Source organism: Macaca thibetana, chromosome Y (assembly GCF_024542745.1).
Source record: "Macaca thibetana thibetana isolate TM-01 chromosome Y, ASM2454274v1, whole genome shotgun sequence".
NCBI classification, from domain to species: Eukaryota; Metazoa; Chordata; class Mammalia; order Primates; family Cercopithecidae; genus Macaca; species Macaca thibetana.
This window is the reverse complement of record NC_065599.1, coordinates 552,171-577,903: the sequence shown is the minus strand read 5'-3', so window position 1 is coordinate 577,903 and position 25,733 is coordinate 552,171. Positions and strand designations below refer to the sequence as shown.

Here is a 25,733-nt window from a genome sequence, read left to right as displayed (position 1 = left end):
ATATATTAATTTAACTTATACTGAAATCTGTGTTAATAGAGCCTTTTCAGCAGTATAAGAAATAACTTCTGAGTGGGCAGTATGTATAAGTTAAACTTTGCCTGGTGTAATAGTCACCTCTTATGTCATTTGTTCTCCCTCCCCTCTGAAAGGGTAGCAATTGACAGGGAATATTTCTTTTCTTCTTAAAGACAGTAATTCATTTAGAACACTTCATTGTTGTATGTAGAAAAATAATTAATATTTTAAAGTTGTTCATATTTTTGTTATATTGGGAATGATATTTCTTTCTAATTAAAAGAATGTTTTACCATATTCGTTCATTCATTCTGTGAAATTTATTTTCAGGCATATCCTATTTACCGAAATTCACTGTGTCAGGTCATCACTGGATATCAGTTGCCTGTATATAATTATCAGGTAACTGAAGAGGGAGCGAAAGGTTTTACTTTGTGATACTATGTAGGCCTTTAAATTGTTTATACGAATTGCCTGAATATTTTGTCAGTTTAAAGTAGTGAATGTACGTAAAATTTAAGAAAACACTTAGAATTGGTCTAGAATGAAGACCTCTGTATGATTTTGAAGCAATGGAATAAATTTTGACTGGAATATACGAAGCAATATCATTTCTACAGAGCAGTTTTTGGAGATTTGGTGTCCGCTTCTCTATGGCATTATGTACTTTTTTATTTTATCATTGCCATCAAAGAGCTGTAACATCCAGACTGACTTCCCATGAATTTTGTAGAGATACAGAGTGAAATAAAAGTATTACCCCATTCTTAGATCACAGAATTCCAATTATATTTTTATTTTAGCTTGCTGTTTCATGATAGTAGTTCTGTGGGTCTCTTTCCATAGATATACCTATATCTATGATCCATTACCATATCTACCTTACTAAATTCAAGGAACTAGTATCTTTGAGATTTCCACCTCCAGAAAATTTGGCTAAAAGGTGACTTATCGTGTGTAGAAATAATAACAAGAACTTCGGGGATTCGAAACCTAAAGTACTTCTTTTGTCTATTTTGTTTCTTTTATTATAATAACAAAGGAGCCAGCATAAGTACCTCAATATTGTATATATCATCTGTTTTTCCAAATGTATTGGAATATTTGAATAATTTTGGTTTCCTTTCTTTATTTTCAAGATGCCACCACAGTGGCTTGTTGGGGAGCCCAGGAGTTATGCAGTACCTCTGGTAAAGTGAAAGAGCCAAACATTTACTCCCTGTTCTTTCTTGATTTTTTCCATGTCATATATGCCTACAGATATTTTTAAATCATTCTTTAGGTGGGCAGATCACAAGGTCAGGAGATCAAGACCTTCCTGGCTAACACGGTGAAACCCCGTCTCTACTAAAAATACGAACACAAATTTAGCTGGGCATTGTGGTGGGCACCTGTAGTCCCAGCTACTCGGGAGGCTGAGACCAGAGAATGGTGTGAACCCAGGAGGCATAGCTTATAGGGAGCCAAGATGGCACCACTGCACTCCAGTCTGGGTTGCAGAGTGAGACTCTTCTCAAAAAAAGAAAAAAAAAATTCTTCATTATTTTTTGTGTTATGCTTTGTTACTTTTGTTTTTAACCCAGTTATAAACTCCCAGGGAACAACAGTGCCTTTTTGCCTCTCTGGCTTTTGAGTGCTTCAGCAATGGCTGGTCCACATAATGATCAGTGTTCAGTTACTTGTTGATAGACTATGTAATACAGGAAAGGTAATATTAATGTGGCTTTAGAATGAGCATGTATCTGCCTGGAATCTGCCTCTGACTTTACCAGCTGTAAAAAAAAAATTTCTTGGAGAAACAGAAATGTTTTGTTGTTAATTACTCTTAAATAAGAATAGGAACAATAAAAAGAGTATTAGTTCTAAAACATCTGTACTGCTTTGCACCCATGTAGCTAGTTCCAAAAATACTTGAAAGCAGCTGTCCTTATTTGTCTGCTTAGTCTATTCTTCTCTGAGTTTACAGTTCACCTAGCTATTCTTTACTTGAGATGATTTCCAGATGCCTCCTCATATCGGTTACTGAATTCTGGATATATTGTGGTTCTGGATTGGGTAGATTTCTGATGTGTTTTACTGTATCTATAAATCCCATGAGTTTCTGGCATTTAATTTCTCTCATCCTGGCTACTTTGAAATTTAAAGAAGGGTTTGACATACTCTCTCACTTACTGGAGGTAAATAACGTTTAGTTTCTTCTCAGTTCATTTTATTCATGTCTTAGTTTAAAAGACATTTTCTTTGATGGAAAATAAGTAACAAAATAGTAGTGAAATAGTTCTTCAGTGTCTCATTTGTTGACATTTTCCGTGTACTTGAATAATGTAGGGGTATACCTCTGCTTTTGTTGCCTTCTCTGAATGATGGCTAGAAAAAAAGCCCTACTTGTTGCCCACATTCCGTGTGAGCCATTAATGAATCTAGGTGTATTCAAGTATGCTGCTACCTATATGTTTTCAATCATTAAGTATTTATTGAAGCATGAAGGACATTATACTGTCTCTTTTCAGTTTTGGATTATATACTGCCCTTAGTTTTTCCAAGTGAAATACAGAAAAAGCCATAATGTCTGTAGGAGAACTTCATATTGTCCTATAATATTGTCAAATACAAAACAGTCTAGAAGTATTTTGACAAAGAAGTAGCAAATGTATTAATTTAAGTTACATTTAAATTGTCTTAATAGAGCCTTATCACCAGTGTAAGAAATAACTTCTGGGTGGGCAAAGGTGGTACACTGTATGAATAAGGTAAACTTTACCTGGTGTAGTAGTCACTTCTTACGTCAATTGTTCTCCCTCCCCTCAGAAAGGGTAGCAATTGACAGAGAATGTTTCTTTCTTCTTAAAGACAGTCATTCATTTAGAATTCTTCATAGTTGCGTGTAGAAAAATAATTAATATTTTTTAATTGTTCATATTTTTGTTATAGGGGAATGATACTTCTTTCTAATTAAAAGAATGTTTTACCATATTCATTCATTCTTTCTGTGAAATTTATTTTCAGGCATATCCCATTTACCGAAATTCACCATGTCAGGTCATCACTGGATATCACTTTCCTGTATATTATTATCCGGTAATTGAAGAGAGACTAAAATCTTTTACTTTCAGATTCTATGTAGGCCTTTAAATTGTTTATACAAATTGCCTGAATATTTTGTCATTTTAAACTAGTGAAATGTACATAAATTTAAGAAAATGCTTAGAATTGGTCTTAAATGAAGACTTCTGTATTATTTTGAAGCAATGCAATGAATTTTGACATAAATATACAAAGCAATATAATTCTGTAGAACAGTTTTCGGGGATTTGGTGTCCACTTCTGTACTGCGGCATTTATTTTTTTTTTCATCTTTGCCATCAGAGAGCTGAAACATCCAGAGTGACTTCCATGAATTTTGTAGAGATATAGAGTGAAATAAAATTATTACCCAATTCTTAGATCACAGAATTCCAATTATATTTTAACTTTAGCTTGCTGCTTCATGATAGTATTTCTCTGGGTCTCTTTTCATAGATATGACTATATCTATGACCCATTACCATATCTATTGTAATAAATTGAAAGAACTAGTGTCTTTGAGATTTACATGATGCCATGTCCAGAAAATTTAGGTAAAATGTGAGGTATTATATGTAGAAATAACAACAAGAACTTCGGGGATTCGAAACCTAAAGTACTTTTTTTTCTATTGTGTTCCTTTTATTATGATAACAAATGATCTGGCATGATAAGTATCTCAATATTGTGTATCTCATGTGTTTTTGAAAATGTATAGGAATATTTGTGTAATTTTGGTTTCTTTTCTATTTTTTCAAGATACCACCACAGTGGCCTGTTGGGCAGCCCAGGAGTTATGCAGTACCTCTGGTAAAGTGAATGAGCCAGACATACACTCCCTGTTCTTCTTGATTTTTTTTCCGTGTCGTATATGCCCTACAAATGTTTTTAAATCATTTTTGGGCAGATCACAAGGTCAGGAGATCGAGACCTTCCTGGCTAACACTTGAATCCCCATCTCTATTAAAAATACAAACACCAATTAAGTGCTTGTGGTCATAGGCCCCTGTAGTCCCAGCTACTCCGGAGGCTGAGGTGTGAGAATGGTGTGAACCCGGGAGGCACAGCTTATAGGGACCCAAGATGGCACCACTGCACTCCAGTCTGGTTGCAAGTGAGACTCTGTCTCAAAAAAAAAAAAATCCTTCTTTATATTAATGTGTTATGTTTTGTTACTTTGTTTTTAACCCAATTATAAACTCCCATTAGAGCAACAGTGCCTTTTTCTCTCTCTGGGTTTTGGGTTCTTCAGCAATGGCTGGTCCATATAATGATCAGAGTTCAGTTACTTGTTGATAGACTATATAATCCAAGAAAGGTAATATTAATATGCCTTTAGAATGAGCATGTATCTGCCTGGGATTTGCCTCTAACTTTACCAGCCGTAAAAAAAAATTGTTGTAGTGAAACAGAAATATTTTGTTGTTAATTACTCTTAAATAAGAATAGGAACAACAAAATAAGAGTATTACCTCTAAAACATCTGAACTGCCTTGCCCCCATGTAGCCTGTTCCAAAAATATTTGAAAGCAGGTGTCCTTGTTCGTCTGCCTAGTTTATTCTTTCTGAGGTTACAGTTCATCTGGGTATTCTATACTTGAAATGATTTCCAGATACATCCTCATATAGATTGCTGAATTCTGGATATATACTGGTTCTGGAATGGGTAGATTTCTGATGTGTTTTGCCGTACCTATAAAGCCCATGAGTTTCTGGCATCTAATTTCTCTCATCCTGGCTACTGTGATATTTAAAGAAGGATTTGCCTTCTTTATATAGTTGATGGACTATATTATCCAAGAAAGTATCTATCACTTACTGGTGATAAATAACATTTATTTTCTTCTTAGTTCTTTTTATGTAGGTCTTAGTTTAAAAGACATTTTCTTTGATGGAAAATAAGTAACAAAAGAGTGGTGAAATAGTTCCTCAGTATTCATTTGTTGACATTTTCCATGTACTTGAATAATGTAAGGGTATACCTTTGCTTTTGTTGCCTTCTCTGAACGATGACTAGAAAAAAAGCCCTACTTGTTGCTCACATTCCATGTGAGCCATTACTGATTCTAGGTGTATTGTTGTATGCTGCTACCTGTATGATTTCAATCAATAAGTATTTATTGAAATGCAGAAGACATTGTACTGTCTCTTATCTGTTTTGGATTATATACTGACGTTAGTTTTTCAAAATGAAGTACAGAAAATGCCATAACATCTGTAGGAGAACTTCATATTACCCTATAATATTGTCAAATACAAAACAGTCTAGAAGTATTTTGACAAAGAAATAGCAAATGTATTAATTTAATTTACATTGAAATCTGTCTTAATAGCGCCTTATCACCAGTATAAGAAATAACTTCTGGGTGGGCAGAGGTACACACTATGAATAAGGTAAACTTTGCCTGGTATAGTAGTCACTTCTTTTGTCATTCATTCTCCTTCTCCCAAAGGGTAGCTATTGACCAAGAATGTTTCTTTCTTCTTAACAACAGTCATTCATTTAGAATTCTTCATAGTTGTGTATAGAGAAATAATTAATATTTTAAAGTTGTTCATATTTTTGTTGTATTGGGAATGATATTTCTTTCTGATTAAAAGAATGTTTTACCATATTCATTCATTCTTTCTGTGAAATTTATTTTCAGGCATATCCTACTTACCGAAATTCACCATGTCAGGTCATCACTGGATATCACTTTCCTGTATATTATTATGCGGTAATTGAAGAGAGACTAAAGTCTTTTACTTTCAGATACTATGTAGGCCTTTAAATTGTTTATACAAATTGCCTGAATATTTTGTCATTTTAACTAGTGAAATGTACATAAATTTAAGAAAACACTTAGAATTGGTCTTCAATGAAGACTTCTGTATTATTTTGAAGCAATGCAATAAATTTTGACATAAATACACGAAGCAATATCATTTCTGTAGAACATTTTTGGAGACTTAGTGTCCGCTTCTGTACTGCAGCATGTATTTTTTTTTCATCCTTGCTATCAAAGAGTTGAAACATCCAAGGTGACTTCCATGAATTTTGTAGAGATATAGAGTGAAATAAAATTATTACCCAATTCTTAGATCATAGAATTCCAATTATATATTTATTTTAGCTTGCTGCTTCGTGATAGTAGTTCCCTGGGTCTCTTTTCGTAGATATGACTATATCCATGTCCCATTTCCATATCTATTGTAATAAATTGAAAGAACTAGTATCTCTGAGATTTCCATAATGACATCTCCAGAAAACTTAGGTAAAGGGTGAGGTATTATATGTAGAAATAACAAGAACTTCGGGGATTCGAAACCCTAAAGTACTTCTTTTTTGTATTGTGTTCCTTTTATTATGATAACAAATGATCTGGCATGATAAGTACCTCAATATTGTGTATCTCATGCGTTTTTGAAAATGTATAGGAATGTTTAAATAATTTTGGTTTCCTTTTTGTTTTATCAAGATGCCACCACAGTGGCCTGTTGGGGAGCCCAGGAATTACACTGTACCTCTGGTAAGGTGAATTAGTCAGACATATATTCCCTATTCCTTCTTGGTTTTTTTCCATGTCATATGTGCCCTACCAGTGTTTTTAAATCATTAGTTGGGCAGATCACAAGTTCAGGAGATCGAGACCTTCCTGGCTAACCCTGTGAATCCCCATCTGTACTGAAAATACAAACACCAATTTAGGTGGGAGTGGTGGTGGGGACCTGTAGTCCCAGCTACTCCAGAGGCTGACGTGGGAGAATGGTGTGAACCCAGGAGGCACAGCTTACAGTGAGCCAAGATGGCACTACTGCACTCCAGTCTGGGTGATAGAGTGAGAATCTGTCTTAAAAAAAAAAAAAAAAAAAATCCTTCTTTATATTAATGTGTTATGTTTTGTTACTTTTTTTTTAACCCAATTATAAACTCCCATGGGAGCAACAGTGCCTTTTTCTCTCTCTGAGTTTTGGATGCTTCAGCAATGGCTGGTCCACATAATGATCAGTGTTCAGTTACTTGTTGATGGACTATATAATCCAAGAAAGATAGTATTAATGTGGCTTTAGAATGAGCATGTATCTTCCTGGGATCTCCCTCTGACTTTATGAGCCATAAAAAAAAAATTTGTTGAACTGAAACAGAAATATTTTGTTATTAATTACTCTTATATAAGAATAGGAACAAAAAATAAGAGTATTACCTCTAAAACATCTGAACTGCTTTCCTCCCATGTAGCTAATTCCAAAAATATTTGGAAGCAGCTATCCTTACGCGTCTGCCTAGTTTATTCTTCTCTGAGTTTACAGTTCACCTAGCTATTCTTTACTTGAGATGATTTCCAGATGCCTCCTCATATAGGTTGCTGAATTCTGGATATATTGTGGTTCTGGAATGAGTAGATTTCTGATGTGTTTTACTGTATCTATAAAGCCCATGAGTTTCTGGCATCTAATTTCTCTCATCCTGGCTACTTTGATATTTAAAGAAGGGTTTGACATACTCTATCACTTACTGGCGGTAAATAACGTTTAGTTTCTTCTTAGTTCATTTTATTATGTCTTAGTTTAAAAGACATTTTCTTTGATGGAAAATAAGTAACAAAATAGTAGTGAAATAGTTCTTCAGTGTCTTATGTGTTGACATTTTCCATGTAATGGAATAATGTAGGGGTATACCTCTGCTTTTTTTTGCCTTCTCTGAACGATGACTAGAAAAAAAGCCCTACTTGTTGCTCACATTCTGTGTGAGCCATTAATGAATCTAGGTGTATTCAAGTATGCTGCTACCTATATGTTTTCAATCAGTAAGTATTTATTGAAACATAGAAGACATTATACTGTCTCTTTTCACTTTTGGATTATATACTGCCCTTAGTTTTTCAAAATGAAATACAGAAAATGCCATAACATCTGTAGAAGAACTTCATATTGTCCTATAATATTGTCAAATACAAAACAGTCTAGAAGTATTTTGACAAAGAAGTAGCAAACATATTAATTTAAGTTACATTGAAATTGTCTTAATAGAGCCTTATCACCAGTATAAGAAATAACTTCTGAGTGGGTTGAGGTACACGCTATGAATAAGGTAAACTTTACCTGGTGTAGTAGTCACTTCTGTGTCATTTGTTCTCCCTCTCTCCCAAAGGGTGGCAATTGACAGAGAATGTTTCTTTCTTCTTAACGACATTCATTCATTTAGAATTCTTCATAGTTGTTAATAGAAAAATAATTAATATTTTAAAGTTCATATTTTTGTTATATTGGAAATGATATTTATTTCTAATTAAAAGAATGTTTTACCATATTCATTCTTTCTTTCTGTGAAATTTATTTTCAGGCATATCCTACTTACCGAAATTCATCATGGCAGGTCATCACTGGACATCACTTGCCTGTATATAATTATCAGGTAACTAACTGAAGAGAGTGCAAAATGTTTTAGTTTCAGATACTATGTAGGCCTTCAAGTTGTTTATACAAATTGCGTGAATATTTTGTCATTTTAAACTAGTGAAATGTACTTGAAATTTAAGAAAACACTTTGAATAAGTGTAATGAAGACCTCTGTATTATTTAGAAGTGAGGAAATAATATTTTGACAGGAATATACTTGGCAATAACTTTTCGTAAAACAGTTTTCTGAGATTTGGTGTTCCACTCTTTATTTCAGCATGTATTTTTTCATCTTTTCTGTCAAAGGGCTGAAATATCCAGACTGATTTTCTTCAATTTTTTAGGGAGATACAGTGAAATCAAGTTTATTACCTAATTCTTGTAGCACATAATTCTAATCATATTTTTATTTTAGCTTTTTGCTTCATGATAGTAGTTCTCTGGGTCTCTTTTCAACGATACAAATATATCTGTGACATACAATCATATATGTGGCAATAAATTCAAAGAACTCATATCTTTGAGAGTTCCATAATGTTGTCTCCAGAAAATTTGGAAAAACCACGAGGTTTTATTTATAGAAGTGACAACAAGGATGTCAGGATTAGACATCTAAAGTACTTCTTTTTTCCATTCTGTTTCTTTTCTTATAATAACAAAGGAGCCATCACGATAAGTACTTAAATATTAGGTATCTGATGTGTTTTTGAAAATGTGTAGGAATATTTGAATAACTTTGGTTTCCTTTTTTTTTTTTTTTTTAAGATTCCACTACGTTGGCCTGTTGGGGAGCAAAGGAGTTATGTTGTACCTCTGGTAAAGCAAATTAGTGAAATGTATACTTCCTCTTCTTTTTTGATTTTTTTCCATGTCACATATGCCTATTAATTTTTTTAAATAGTTCTTTATATTAATGTGTTACAATTTTAACCCAACTGTAAACTCCCATGGGAGCAACAGTGCCTTATTCTCTCAGGATTTTGTGTGCTTAAGCAATGGCTTATCCACATAATGATAAGTGTTCAGTTACTTGTTGATAGACTGTATAATCAAAGAAAGGTAGACCTAATGTGCCTTTATCAAAGAAAGGTAGTATTAATTTGGCTTTAGAATAACATGTATCTGATTAGAATCTGCATCTGGATTTACCAACCATAAAAAATTTGATAAAGAAATTTGCAATGTTTTTCTGTTAATTACTCTTAAATAAGGATTAAAAAGTGTATTACCTCTGTAACAACCGCGTTGCTTTTCCCCATATAACTAGTTCCTAAAGTATTTGAAAGCAGCTCTCCTTATGGTCTGCCTACTTTATTCTTCTCTAAGTTTAGCAATTCATCTAGCTATTCTTTATGTGAAATGATTTCCAGATGCTTCCTAATGTAAATTGCTGACTTCTGGATATATTCTGGTTCTGGAATGGGTAGATTTCTGCTATGGTTTAACATATCTATAAATCCCATGATTTTCTGGCATCTAATTTCTCTGATCCCTCTTACTTTGCTATTTAAAGAAGGATTTAACATACTCTTATCACTTATTGGTGATAAATAATGTTTATTTTTTTCTTAGTTCATTTTATTTATGTCCTAGTTTAGAAGACATTTTCTGTGATGGAAAATAAAGTAACACAATAGTAGTGAAATAGTTCTTAGTGTGTCTCACTTGTTGACAGTTCACGTACTTGAAACGTGTAGGGTATACCTCTTCTTCTTTTTCCTTCTCTGAACAATGGCTAGAAAAGAGGCCCTACTTGTTTCTAACATTTACTATGAGCCATTTTTGAATCTGGATGTATTCATGTGTGCTGCTACCTATATGTTTTCAAACAGTAAGTATTTATTGAAACATAGAAGACATTATACTGTCTCTTTTCCAGTATTAGATTGTATACTGCACTTAGTTTTTCGAAATGAAGTACAGAAAAAGCTGTAACATCTCTAGAACTACATATTACCCTATAATATTGTCAAATACAAAACAGTCTAGAAGTATTTTTACAGGCAAATAGCAAATGTATTAATTTAACTTAAACTGAAATCTGTCTTATTGCAGCCTTATCATCAGTGTAAGAAATAATTTCTGAGTAGACATAAGGACACAGTATAAGTAAAGCAAACTTACCCTGGTGAAATACTCAATTCTTTTGTCATTTGACTGTTCCCCCTCCACACCCAAGGGTAGAACTTGACAGAAAATATTTCTTTCTTCATCAGTCAGTCATTTACAATTCTGCATTGTTGTACATAGAAAAATAATTAGAATTTCAAGTTTTTCATATTTTTGTTATGTTGGGATTGATATTTCTTTCTAATTAAAAAAAAAATGATTTACCATGTTAATTCATTCTTTCTGTGTAATTGATTTTCAGGCATATCCTACTTATCCAGATCCACCAGTTCAGGTCATCACTGGACATCAGTTGCCTGTATATAATTATCAGGTAACGTAAGAGGGAGTAAAATGATTTGCTTTCAGATATTATTGAGGCCTTTAACTTGTTTATACAAATTGCCTGAATAGTTGGTCATTTTAAACTAGTGAAGTGTGCATAAAATTTAAGAAACACTTGGCATTAGTCTGGAATGAAGACCTCTGTATTATTTAGAAGTAATGGAGTAATGTTTTGACAGGAATATACTTGGCAATAACTTTTCTGTAGAACTGTTTTCTGAGATTTGGTGTCCCCTTCTTTATATCAGAATGTGGTTTTCATCATTACTGTCAAATAGCTGGATGAAATATCCATACTGACTTTCATGAATTTTTTAGGGAGATAGAGTGAAATGAAATTACCACCCGCTTTTTGGAGCACAGCATTCCAATTATATTTTTATTTTAGTTGGCTGTTTCATGATGGTAGTTCTCTGGATCTCTTTTTATAGATATGACTATCTATGACCCATAATTATATCTATGGTAATTAACAGAAAGAACTAGTATCTTTGAGATTTCCACAGCGCCAACTCCAGAAAATTGGGAAAAATGGGAGGTTTCATGTATGTGAGTTACAAGAACGTCAGGGACTAGAAACACAAAGTATTTAACGTTTTTCGATTCTGTTACTTCTTTTAAAAAAAGGAGATAGCAGAATAAGTACTTCAATATTGTATGTCTCATGTGTTTTGAAAATGTGTAGGAATAATTTAATAGTTTTGGTTTCTTTTTTTTTTAAGATGCCACCACAGTGGCCTGTTGGGGAGCAAAGGGGTTATGTTGTACTTGAAGTTAAGTGAATTAGCCAAACATACACTCCCTGTTCATTCTTGCTTTTTTTCTGTGTCATATATGCCTATAAATATTTTTAAGTGGTTCTTCATATTATTGTTTTATTTTATTTTATTTTTTTACTTTCTTGTTAACCCAATTATAAACTCTAGAGGGAGCAACAGTGCCTTTTTCTCTCAGGTTTTTGTGTAGTTAAGCAATGGCTGGTCCACATGATGATAGACTATATAATCTAAGAAAGGTAGTAGTAATGTGGCTTGAGAATTAATATGTATCCCTCTAGAATCTCCCTCTGGCTTTACCAGCAATAAAAAATTTCTTGAAGAGAAACAGAAATGTTTTGCTGTTAATTACTCTTAAATAAGAGTGGGAATAAACAAGAGTATTACCTCTAAATCACCTGAGCTGCTTTCCCTCCATATAACCAGTTCCTAAAGTGAATAAAAGCAGCTCTCCTTTTGTGTCTGCCTACTTTATTCTTCTCTAAGGTTAGCAAGTCATGTAGATATCCTTTATTTTAAGTGATTTCCAGATGCCTCCTCATATAAATTGCTGACTTCTGGGTATATTCTGCTTCTGGAATGGGTAGACTTCTCATGTGGTTTAGTATATATCTGTAAATCCTATAAGTTTCTGGCATCTAATTTCTCTGATCCTGGTTACATTGATACTTAAAGTAGGATTTGACATACTCTGTCACTTATTGGTGATAAATAACGTTTATATTCTTCTTAGTTCATTTTATATATGTCTTAGTTTAAAAGATATTTTCTTTGATGGAAAATACAGTAACAGAATAGTAGTGAAATAGTTCTTCAGTGTCTCTTATTTGTTGACGTTTTCCATGTACTTGAAACGTGTAGGGTATACCTCTGTTGCTTTTTTGTTCTGTGAACGAAGGCTAGAAAAAAAATCCCTACTTGTTTCTAACATTTACTGTGAGCTATTATTGAATCTGGGTGTATTCATGTATGCTACTACCTACATATTTTCAAACAAGAAGTATTTATTGAAACATACAAGATACTGTACTATGTCTACTCTGGTTATGGATTATATACTGCACTTAGTTTTTTGAAATGAAGTACAGAAAAAGCTATAACATCTGTAAAACTACATATTACCCTATAATGTCTAATATAAAACAGTCTAGAAGTATCTTTACAGGGAAATAGCAAATGTATTTATCTAACTTACATTGAAATCTGTCTTAATGGAGCATTATTGCCAGTGAAAGAAATAACTTCTGGGTGTGAATTAGTACACAGTATAAATAAACTTGGCCTGGTGAAATAGTCACTACTTTGTCATTTGTTCCCCCACCCAAAATGTAGCACTTAACAGAGAATATTTTTCTTCATAAAGTCAGTCATTCCTTTAGAATTCTGCATTATTGTATATAGAAAAACAATATTTTAAAGTTTTTCATGTTGTGATATTGGCAATGATATTTCTAATTTTAAAAAAATGGTTTATCGTATTCATTCTTTCTATAAACTTTATTTTCAGGCATTTCCTACTTATCCAAATTCACCAGTTCAGTCACCACTGGATATCAGTTGCCTGTGTATAATTATCAAGTAATGTAGGAGAGAGTAAAGTGATTTGCTTTCAGATATTGTTGAGGCCTTTAACTTGTTTATACAAATTTCCTGAATAGTTTGTCATTTTAAACTCATGAAATATACCTATAATTTAGGAAAATATTTAGAATTAGTCTAGAATGAAGACCTCTGTATTACTTAGCCGTAATGGAGTATTTTGACAGAAATATACTTGGCAATAACTTTTCTGTAGAACAGTTTTTTGAGATTTGGTGTCCTTCTATATTTCAGCATGTAGTTTTCACCTTTCCTGTCGAATAGCTGAATGAAACATCCAGCCCGACTTTCATGAATTTTTTAGGGATATAGAGTGAATAAAATTATTACCCAATTCTTAGAGCACAGAATTCAAATTATATTTATTTTCATTTTAGCAGGCTGCTAAAATGCTAAAACAATGATAGTTGTTCTCTGGTTCTCTTTTCATAGATATGACTGTATCTGTGACCAATAATCATATCCATTATAATAAATTCAAAAAACTAACATATTTGAGATTTCCACAATGCCAAAATCCAAAAAATTGAGGAAATAGGTTTTATATGTGGAAGTAGCAACAGAAGTGTCAGGGATTAAAACCATAAAGTATTTCTTTTTTCCATTCTGTTTCTTTTATTATAATAATAATAAAGGAGTCAGCATAAGTACCTCAATATTATGTATCTCATGTGTTTTTGAAAATGTGTAGGAATATTTGAATAATTTTGGTTTCCTTTTTTTTGTTTTTAAGATGCCACCACAGTGGCCTGTTGGAGATCAAAGGAGGTAAGTTTGTCCTCTGGTAAAGTGAAGTAGTCTACCGTGTACTTCCTGTTGTTTCTTGATTATTTTCCATAACATATATGCCTATAAATATTTTAAGTGGTTCTTCATATTAATGTTTTGTTGCTTTCTTTTTAACCCAATTATAATCTCCCAGGGACACCACAGTGCCTTTTTCTCTCTCGGGTTTTAGTGTGCTTAAGCAGTGGCTGTCCACATAGTAAGTGTTCAGTTACTTGTTGATAGAGTGAGTAATCTAAGAAAGGTAGTATTAATGTTACTTTAGAATGAGCATCTGCCTAGAATCTGCCTCTGGCTTTACCAGCCGCAAAAAAAAAAAAAAAAAATTGAAGAGAAATGGAAATGTTTTGCTGTTAATTATTCTTAAATAAGAATACAAATAAAAAGGAGTATTACCTCTAAAACACCCAAGCTTCTTTCCCCACTTATAACTAGTTGCAAAAATATTTGAAAGCAGCTGTTCTTACGTTTCTGCCTAGTTTATTGTTCTCTAAGGTTAGCAGTTCATCTAGCTCTTCTTTACTTGCAGTGATTTCCAGATGACTGCTCATGTAAACTGCTGGATAAATTCTGGTTCTGAAATATGTAGATTTCTGATGTGTTTTACTATACATATAAATCCTGTGAATTTTTGGCATCTGATTTCTCTGATCCTGGTAATTTTGATAATTAAAGTAAGGTTTGACTGGTGATAAATAATGTTTATTTTCTTCTTAGTTCATTTTATTTATGTCTTTGTTTAAAAGACATTTTCTTTGATGGAAAATAAAGTAACAAAATAGTAGTGAAATAGTTCTTCAGTGTCTCTCATTTGTTGGCATTTTTCATGTACTTGAAACATGTAGGGTATACCTCCTCTTCTTTTTCCTTCTCTAAACAATGGCTAGGAAAACAGCCCTCCTTGTTTCTGACATTCACAGTGAGCCAATACATGGTGAATCTGGGTGTATTCATGTATGCTGCTACCTATATGTTTTCAAACAATAAGTATTTATTGAAATATGTAAGACGTTGTACTGCCTCTTCTCCAGTTTTGGATTATATACTCCCCTTAGTTTTTCAAAATGAGGTACAAAAAAAACCATAATATCTGTAGGAGAACTACATATTAACCTATAATACTGTCAAACACAAAACTGTCTGGAAGTATATTGACAAATAAATAGCAAATCTACCTTAATGGAACCTTATCACCAGTGTAAGAAATAACTTTTGGGTGGGAATAAGTACACAGTAAGGTAAACTTTGCCTGGTGAAATAGTCGCTACTTTGTAATTTGTCTGTTCCCCCGCGCCACCCAGCGCCACCCAACGGGACTTAGCACTTGACAGAGAATGTTTCTTTTTTCCTAAAGTCATTCATTTAGAATTCTGCATTGTTGTATATAGAAAAGTAAGAAATATTTTCAAGTTTTTCATTTTTTTTATATTGGGAATAATATTTCTTTCTAATTTGAAAAAAATGTTTTACCATATTAATTCATTCTTTCTGTAAACTTACTTTTAGGCGTATCCTACTTATCCAGGTTCACCAGGTCAGATCATCACTGGATATCAGTTGCCTGTATATAATCATCAGGTAATTGAAGAGGGAATAAAATGTTTTACTTTCAGATATTATTGAGGCCTTTAACTTGTTTATACAAATTGCCTGGATAGTCATTTTAATCTAGAGGAATGTACCTAAAATTTAAGAAAATACTTAGAATTGGTCTGTAGTGAAGACCTCTGTATTATTTAGAAGTAATGGAATAACATCTTGACAGGAATATACTTAGCAATGACTTTTCTGTAGAACAGTTTTCTGAGATTTGGTGTCCCCATCTGTATTTCAGCATCTATTTTTTTGTGTGTTTGCTATCAAATAGCTGAAATATCCAAACTGAGTTTCATAATTCTTTTTTAGGGAGATAGAGTGAAATAAAATTATTACCCCATTCTTAGAGCACAGAATTACAGTTTTTTATTATTTTAACTGGCTGCTTGAGGATAATAGTTCTCTGGGCCTCTTTTCATAGATATGACTGTATCTGTGACCCATAATCATGTCTATAGTAATAAATAATAAATTGGAAGAACTAGTATCTTTGAGATTTCCACAATGCCAACTCCAGAAAATTGGGAAAGCGGTGAGGTTTTATATATAGAAGTAACAACAAAAACATGAGGGAATAGAAACAAAGTACTTCTTTTTCCTACTCTTCGCCTCTTTCATTTTAATAACAAAGGAGCCAACATGATAAGTGCTTCAATATTGTATATCTCATGTGTTTTTGAAAACGTGTAGGAATATATGAATAATTTTGTTTTCCTTTTTTTTTTTTAAGATGCCATCACAGTGGCCTGTTGAATAGCAAAAGGGGTTATTGAGTAAAGTGAATTAGTGAAACATACTTCATCTTTCTTGAATTTTTTTTCTATTTCATATATGCCTATAGATATTTTTAAATGGTGCCTTATATTAATGTTTTACATTTTGTTACCTTGTTTTTAACCCAGTTGTAAACTCCCATAGAGCAACAGTGCCTTTTTCTCTCTCAGATTTTTGTGTGCTGAAACAATGGCTGGTCCACATATCTGATAAGTGTTCAGTTACTTGTTGATAGATGGTATAATCCAGGAATAGTAGTGTTAATGTGGTTTTAGAATTGGCATGTATCTGCCTAGAATATGCCTCTGGCTTTACCAGCCATAAAAAATTTGTTGAAGAGAAACAGAAATGTTTTGCTGCTAATTACTCATAAGAATAGTAATGAAACCAAAAGTATTACCTCTAACACACCAGAGCTGCTGTCTTGCATCACAATTGGATATTTGAAGGGTATAATAAGTGCTAAAATTCTCAAACACTCCCTTACTGCATTCGTTTCTTATAGTCCTTCTAGTTCTGATTATGTTGATTTCTGGAAGACATTTTAAAACAAAAGGCTGCCTTAATGTATTTCAACTTTTCATTTAAAACAAGATTTCTGAAGTAATACAATTGAATTTCAACACAGCCTACATTGAAACTTTTGATACCAGCTCACCTTTTTGAAGAATAAATAAGTGGCTTTTAAAAGTTTCATGTATCTGTTTAATTATATTTCATTATTTTAAATATAGGCTTATTCAGCTCTTTATTATCACTGTAGTAAAGTTGATACAGGAGGTGATGTTGTGCCAAATGAATGCTTAATTCATGAAACTACTACACCCTCTGGAAATGGCCCACAAAAGGGAAACATCTAATTTTGTTTTTCTTAAATATATAGTTTATATTTTTTTCTAGCTTTAATAATTTTTTTTGAGAAGCAAACATTTTTGTCCAAATTTAAAGATGTTAGCCATAAATCATGGAGCTTAAATAATAGACTTATTCAGAAGTTAATGTAAAGGTTGCTGAAATTTCGGATACCCCAACTTTTCAATATATACATAAAGTTTCTGATTCAGCAGTCCTTTCCTATATTTCAGTTCCACTAATTTTGAAAAACCATTCTTTAATAAATACGGTATTAATATGATTTTGCAGAATGCTATGGGAGGGCTTCCTCTAGAATTCTGCTCCTCAAAAGAAGAATTAGTATGAATTATGTTTCCCTTTTCTTTTACAACAATTTTCATCTTAAGCAGTGGAAAATATTTATGGCATGCTCTCCATAACGTGTGGCAGAAGTTCCCAACAGGGAAGTCAGTAGTAATTATTCAAATATTGAAAAGACAGGGTTGTTTTTTCATTTTATCATTACTGCAAATTTCTGTAATAACAATACTGTCACTCTTGCATCACGTAAGTTCTGTTAAATAGGTGAGAGTGTGGAAGTAGTTGATGTGCTGGTAATATGTATAATACTGAAGAAGTCCCAATGGAATATAAATTCCTTGATTTGATACCTGATTTAAAAATGCAAATAAATATTAAAACATAATGTTACAGTATAATTGTCAGGTTTTGTCCTGAGTATTTTTTCTTGAAACATTGGAGTTCAATTAGGGATTTAAAAAATTGGGCTTTTTAAACCAGTATTCTATCACTAAAGTTCTAAAGTAATTCTTTGATTTGTCAGAAAACTACACACTGAGTGATGTGTGGTAACAACTGTGAATCTCATTTTTATGAATGTCTTTCTTTTTTTTTTTTTTTGAGATGGAGTCTCACAGTGTTGCCCAGGCTGAAAGTGCAGTGGTGTGATATCAGATCACTGCGACTTCTGTCTCCTGGGTTCAAGCAGTTCTCCCTGCCTCAGCCTCCTGAGTAGATGGTATTACGGATGTCCGCCACCACACCCAGCTAATTTTTAGTAGAGATGGGGTTTAGTAGAGACAGGGTTTTGCCATGTTGGCCAGGCTGGTCTTGAACTCCTGATCTCAAGTGGTCAGTCCGCCTCGACCTCACAAAGTTCTGGGATTACAGGCATGAGCCACTGCTCAGAGCCTCTTTTAGCTTTTTTTTTTTTTTTGCATTTCTTTAGAAATAAACTAATATGTTCATTAAACCATCAAAAAAATAAAAGTGAGTGAAAGAAAGAGTTATCTTTATATTACTGAAAACTTCTATGTTTCAGAAATCTGTGGACCGAAGCATACAAACGGTGGTATCTTGTCTGTTTAATCAAGAGAACAGACTGATAAATTCTGTTGTTACTCAGGATGACTACTTCAAGGTATGAAAGGAGCAGTATGCATAATTTAAAAGCACCTGTTAGCCTTAAACTGTTTTCCTGTGGTGTATGTATTTTGAGATTTCTTAGAGCATTTAATTGAACTGTTGGCATTTGACTGTAACCCAGAGTGGGTTTTACCTGGAGTGCATTTTCTGCTGCCGAACCTTGATACAGTGTAGTGACATTTAGGGAAGAATCTTGCAGCAGAAATTTGTGACTGCAAGGGTTTACTAGAGAAGAGGGTTAATTGACTGCCTTGACCAAATAGTAAAAGAAAATTTTAGATACAGAAAGTAGATCTTGTCCAGGTGCAGCCTGTAATCCCAGCACTTTTGGGGGCTGAGGTGGATGGATTGCTTGAGCTCAGGAGTTCAAGACCACCCTGGGTAACATGGCAAACCCTATCTCTACAAAAAATACAAAAATTAGCCAGTTGTGATGGTACATGCCTGTAGTCCCAACTACTCCAGAGGAGGCTGAGATAGGAGGATCGCTTGAGCCTGGGAAGTTGAGGCTGCATTGAGCCATGATCGTGCCATTGTACTCCAGCCTGGGCAACAGAGTGAGAGACCTTGTCTCAAAAAAAAAAAAAAAAAAAAAAAAAAGATGAAGAAGAAGTAGAACTTAATGCATACATATTTAACTAAAGAAAAGAAATGGTTTACTCAGACGATACACCTGAACAGTGTGAAGGGATAAAGTGAAGCAGTAAAAAGTTGAGTAAAAAGAAGTATAGGTTGATTCAGAGTTGGTGAATTGGAAGAGAATGTGGCTAGTTGAATTCCAGAAAGATCTGATTTCTGATCCCACTTTCTATGTTGAGTAGATAAATCTTATTAAATCTCCAGTTTTTACAACTGTAAAATGAGAAGGTACAGTACTAAAGGTTTCTGGGTACTTGTAGTTCTAAGTCTATGAATATGAAAAGGAACTAACTTGGTCAGTCCAATGGGAAAGAAATATTCTGGTTAATAAAGGGAAGGTGTTTTTTAAATAATAGATTTATTGAAATAATATGAGAAATACAATTTACCTAAAGTGTGCCCTTCACTGTTTTTTCATATATTTGAAGTTGTGCAGCCATGACCACAATCATTTTCAGAATATTTAAATCACCCCAAAAATCACACGCCTACCTTAGCAGTCACCTGCCATTTTCCTGGAACTCGTGTATCCCTAGGCAACCACTAATTTACTTTCTTTCTGTAAGGATTATCCTCTCCTGGACATTCATGTATATGGAATCATATATAATGTGGCCTTTTGTGACTGGATTTTTTCACTCAGCATAATGTTTTCACGGTTCATCAATATTCTAGCATGTATCAGAACTTCACTTTTTTATTTATAGATACTTCCTCATTCTGTTCATTCATCTGTTAAAGACATTTGGATTATTTCCACTTTTTAGCTGTTATAAATAATGCTGTGAACATTCATGTACAAGTTACTGTGTGGATGGATGTTCTTATTTCTCTTGCATATACACTTGGGAATGGAATTGCTAAGTCATGTTTAACCTTTAGTGGAACTGCCAGATTTGTCAAAACTGGCTACACAGTTGACATACAAAAGGAAATGTTTAACCATTACTTTGTGCCTTAAAACAGAACTAGCTTTTTTTTTCCCCCCATCTGTGACTGGATATAGGATGAAGCTCAGCCTTTTTAAAGGGTTATATTATTGATCTCCTGTATAATGTAGAAGAGTAGAGCCATATGGCAGCATTAAGTTCTTAACATCATTGCAACAGGGAGTAAACATATTTAAAGTTGACGTTGGTTCTCTTGTTGCTTCATTCTACAATTTAGAAAAGAAAGAACTGGAATTGTACATCAGCTTACCTTGCCCAAAGTTCTAATGATTACATTGGTGTCTACAGTAGTACTTAAATGATTTTCAAAGCAGAAGATAATCTTTTTTTTTTTTTTTTTTTTTGAGTTGACCTTGTTTGGTCACCTTGGCTGGAGTGCAGTGTCGCAATCACGGCTTACTACAACCTCAATCTCCTTCACTCAAGGGATCCTTCTGCCTCAGCCTCCAAAATAGTTAGGACTATAGACATGCACCACCACACTTGGCTAGTTAATTTTTTTTTTTTTTTTTTTCCTTTTTTTTTTTTTGAGACAGCACCATCTCAGCTCACTGCAAGCTCCGCCTCCTGGGTTCATGCCATTCTCCTGCCGGCACCTTCCCAGTAGCTGGGACTACAGGCACATGACAGCACACCTGGCTAATTTTTTTGTATTTTTATTAGAGACAGGGTTTCACCTTGTTAGCCAGGATGGTCTCGATCTCCTGACCTTGTAATCCTCCTGCCTCGGCCTCCCAAAGTGCTGGGATTACAGGCATGAGCCACCACGCCCAGCCAAAAGATTTTTTTTTTTTATTTAAAAGAGAGAGCATCTTACCGTATTTCCCTGGCTTGTCGTGAACTCCAGGGCTCAAGTGATCCTTCTGCCTCAGCCTCCCAAAATGCTGGAATTACAGGTGTGAGCCACCATGCCCAGTCCAGAAAATATTTTTAAACTTGAGTTCTCACCCGGTGTTAGACAGAAGACTCCCTTTAAAACTTCAGAGTTTTCTGCTTATTTGGGAGAGGAATCAGAAGTTGGCATCCTGCAGTTGTCTGACATCTAGACCTACTTTGATTGACTACATGTTGTTGTATTGAATTAGAATGCCTGAGGTATTTTTGAATGTACTTACAATTTCCGTAACTAATTTCACTCTTCGTTGTCTTAATTCTCTATCCCCTTCACAATCTTGTTTCCTACATGACCTCTGAAAATAAATGTTGGTGACCAGTTTTCTAGATTTTAACCTAAATAGTGTATCACTGTTTTGTCAGATGAGGTAACTTCCAGAAACCACTTTTATTTATATGACAGTGAAACTGAAGTCTTAGAAAAAGGGCACAGTTAGCTTTATAGAAAAGGAAATACTATTATATTATTACTTGTTCGCTCATTCCCATTCCTCTGTGTAAGGCATCTCACTTCTCTCTGCACTGTAGGGAACATAGAATGAAAAGAAAGTTTTGCATGTATTTTAAATTTTTATCTTCATTTCTAAATATGATATACCTTTATAGGTTAATGATATGTCTTAAAATGCCAAAAACGTACATATTTTAACCTAAAAACATGAAATTTCAGATTGGAGAGCTGTTTGCAAGCTGTGGTTCCTATTAGATGCAGTTCAGTTAGTGAAAACAGTATTCTTTACAATTTCATTTTCTACAGCTGTCTTTGGGACATTACTGCAAAATTATTAACTAAGAAGTAAAAAAAAAAAATGACATTGAGTCTAAGTCCTGTTATTCCTGAGTTTACTGGGATTTATTATTGATTTCTTTTTTAACTAAACTGTTTAATAAAATTAGCCATCTTGGTACATTTATTATCCCAGTGTTCAAAAATCCTTCTCAAAAAGAATCATCTTTTTATCTCATTATTTGTAATGTTTAAACCCAAAACAAATGGTTTAAGTTTTGACAATTTTCAGATCCATGGTAGTCATCAGAAATTTTCGGTAAAATAAAATTACTATTTCTATGTTTTCCAGGTTAAAAGAGTGCATCACTTTAGAAGAAGCTGGGCAGTATTTAAATCTGTTTGATCTTCTCAGCTATCCAGTTTCATGGGAAGTTGCTGGTTTTGAATATTAAGCTGAAAGTTTTCCACTATTACAGAAATTCTGAATTTTGGTAAATCACACTGAAACTTCCTGTATAAGTTGTATTATTCAACTCTAGTTTAATCTTACATTGAAACTGTTCTTCATTAGATGTTTGTTTAGAACCTGGTTCTGTGTTGAATATATTGCAGAAAGTAAAAATAATTGAGACTGAAAGTAAATTAAGATTTATCTGCAAGGATTTTTAAAAAGTTGAAATTTGCATTTTAAGTGTTAAAAAGGAAATACTGATTTTCAAAAAAAAAAAGTTTTTAAAACCGAATTTGAAAGACAAGAATTTTGATAGTCTGAATACAAGCATTTCATTTCTGCGAGTACCTGTGAACAGTACAGTATTTACAATATTGAGTTTTGCATTTATGATTTATCTAGAAATTTACCACAAAAGCAAAATTTTTTAAATGGTATTTTTAATTAGTGGCACTCAATATGTAGTTAGCTTTATTGAAGTTTTCTTATCTAAACCCAGTAAAACAGACTCCAAGCAAACAGTCCAATCAGTGAGTCATACATATGTTTATTAAAAATATTTTATCTTTTATCTAGAATCTACATATACGTATCTAATTTGATTGAGATAGTAATTAAGATAACTAAAATTCTGGGCCCAATTTTTTAAAGAATCCAAGACAAACTAAACTTTACTAACAAACTAAACTCTTTCTCAAGGAGTTACCATTCTTTTTTGTAAAAACATTGTTCTTTGAAATGCTAAACTTAATGACTATGTCTAATTGTGCAAAAACTGGTATTAAAGAATGCTGTAACTTCTTTATGTCACTCAAAGGTTAATCAGAGTATGCAAAAGGAATTGTTTTTATAAAAACATTGAAGTATTAGTTATTTGCTATAGATTTTTATTTTTGTTTTTTAACCTGTTATATTTCCTTTTGTAAAGTAAAATATGTCCAGAAGAGTCAAAGTAGGTAGTTTTAATATTTCTAAACCACGAAAGTTGTTTAGTTATATATAACTATAACTGTATATGAAGTTGTTTAGTAAGTATATCTTAAGAACGTGCTAGAATTCTTAACTGAGTAAGTTAACATTGTTTCTAGATTAGCAGGTGTCCTCATTTTACATTGTGACACACAGCTGGAGCCCCAGAGCTCTTTTGCTATACCCACAGTCTTGTTTTCCCCACCTCTTTTACTAGTCTTTTAGGAGGTTTGCTCTTAGAACTGGTGATCTAAAGAATGAAAGTAGCTGTATGAGCAGTTCAAGGGCCAAGCCCTGGAATGGTAGCCATGGGATATAATACCTTTCTAAGGGAAACAATTGTGTCTTCATCATTTTATCTGCCATGGACATGAGTTTAAAGTGGCTTTCTGGCCTTTCAATGGCTTCATCCCTAAAACATGGAGACTCTAAATTAATGTAGTTACTATGGGCCATATTACTAGTGCCCACTGGGGTCTATTTTTTCTCAAAATTTTCATTCTGAATCTGAAGGAAAGAGTCTTTTAACTTTAGAATTCCCAAGAGGGCTTTATTACACCTGAGAAATTGAAAGCACCATTTGTCCATTAAAAAATTATCTGTAGCTTTTTTAGTGCTTTGACATTCTGACATATATCATTCTGTGATTAAGTCTCCAGATTTCTATAAATGATACCTATATTCTAAAGAGCTAGTTGTAATTATTCCAATATGACCTTAAGGAAAAGTTAGGGAATAAATGTTTGCCTTTGTTGGAGTGAAGTATTTAAAAGAGTAAGATAAAAGTGATAAAGTCCTGAACCTTTCAAAATGGAAAATTAATTCTAAACTTAAAAATATGTTTCTGTTACCTATTGCTGATACTGTCTTTGCATAAATGAATAAAAATAAATTTTTTTCTTCAAAAGTGTTTTTTGAAGATTTCTGATGTAATAATCAGAAATGGTGGGGAGTTGGGTGGGAACTGTAACAGGGTTTAGATTTGTGTAACAAGGTTTAGATTCTTAAAATGCAAAAGGGTAAAGTTCAGTTTACTAATCTGGCAGAGTTAGCTTATAAAAGCAAATTTAGGTACAAAGATAAATTTAAGAGGTTCATCAATAGCAGTGTGAAGTAGGAGTGTTGACACATACATCTGACTCTGCTGTCTCATGGCTATTGTCCCCCTCATTTTGGACCCTATGAAACATGCTGTGTTTTTGTACACTTTGGACCTAGTCTCTACATAATTTATTTTGGGGTACCATATTTGCCTAATAAGGCTGAAATGTTTTATATTGCATATACTTCACGTGGATACAATCAAAAAAATCAATACCACCTCTTACAACTCTAGTTTTAGTACTCAGTTCTGTAAGTGAGTCCAGTGGAGAGGAAACTCTCCTCAGACACTCCTGTATTTCATTAGTTCATAAGCTTACTGATTCATAACCATAAATATGACTCCAAAGTGCTGCAAGGTACCAACCAGTGCTTTCTGCATAAACAAAGGTTAAACTGTGAAGTTTAGTGTCCAAGAATTATGAATTTAGGCTAAAAATTCATAATTCTTTTATGTGAATATGTGTATATATGTATACATATGTGTGTCTGTATATGCATGTATCTATGGTTACATATGTAATAACCATTATCCAGAATATTTGATTCTAGCTGATCAAGCTGAATAAGTTTATAGTAATTTCAGACCCCAAAACCAGACTACATATGGGTTAAGATAGTTGCTTTACACCAGTTTTATTATCTCAAGCATGTTTGTATAGTTTAGTATTAAATTATTAACACAAAATCAAGTCTTTGGAATTGAAAAATACAATTCAGCACTTTTTCGTAAAATTCAAGTTACAGCAAAATCAAGCAACTCTAAAAAGGTTGGTCACCTCTGTAAGTGTATTCTACATGTTGGTTTTTTCTTTTTCTAAAATCAGATTACCTTTAATTCAAAATAACTTCAAAATTGATAGTAACTGTCTTGCAAGGAAGTCATTGACTTTTAAAAATAAATACTCCACAGCACTTCCCTCTCATGATAAAGCACCTCTAGCCCCTTGTCACTAAAATTTTCTTGGCCTTAAACATAAACTAATAAAAATGGGTTGCCACATTGCTTAATCACCTTGCCTGCATTCATTACTGTTAATTGAGGGTAATTAGGGAACAGGAATGATAACACAGCATGCCACTCTGCTTTCACAAAGATGGCAATAGAGAAGATGGAGAAACATATGGGAGAGAAAAGGAGCAGTATTTTCCATTGACCAAGTCTTGCAAATGGGGCCAGCTGTTGAGTATGATCATTTGGAATTCCTAGATGAGGATTGTTACTGGATATATTTTGGTAACTGTAATATATCACTTCCCAGCGTTATTTG

General features: G+C 33.3%; 1 protein-coding gene across 27 annotated transcripts in view; it reads left to right on the top strand.

Moving 5' to 3' along the window:
- LOC126947160 (deleted in azoospermia protein 3-like) overlaps nt 1–23,219 on the top strand; it is a 64,663-nt gene extending 41,444 nt beyond the window's left edge. For 11 of the 27 annotated variants that reach the window (XM_050777840.1, XM_050777853.1, XM_050777846.1 and 8 more), the window contains 13 exons: nt 349–420; nt 1,158–1,208; nt 3,025–3,096; nt 3,841–3,891; nt 5,730–5,801; nt 6,543–6,593; nt 8,408–8,479; nt 9,229–9,279; nt 10,835–10,906; nt 14,026–14,060; nt 15,585–15,656; nt 18,625–18,723; nt 22,291–23,219. In XM_050777840.1, the coding sequence (XP_050633797.1) occupies nt 349–420; nt 1,158–1,208; nt 3,025–3,096; nt 3,841–3,891; nt 5,730–5,801; nt 6,543–6,593; nt 8,408–8,479; nt 9,229–9,279; nt 10,835–10,906; nt 14,026–14,060; nt 15,585–15,656; nt 18,625–18,688 (735 nt within the window). In that variant the 3' untranslated portion in view covers nt 18,689–18,723; nt 22,291–23,219. The remainder of the gene's footprint in view (nt 1–348; nt 421–1,157; nt 1,209–3,024; nt 3,097–3,840; nt 3,892–5,729; nt 5,802–6,542; nt 6,594–8,407; nt 8,480–9,228; nt 9,280–10,834; nt 10,907–14,025; nt 14,061–15,584; nt 15,657–18,624; nt 18,724–22,290) is intronic. The other 16 variants (XM_050777863.1, XM_050777857.1, XM_050777843.1 and 13 more) reach the window with 10 other exon arrangements.
- Nucleotides 23,220–25,733: the final 2,514 nt, after the last annotated feature.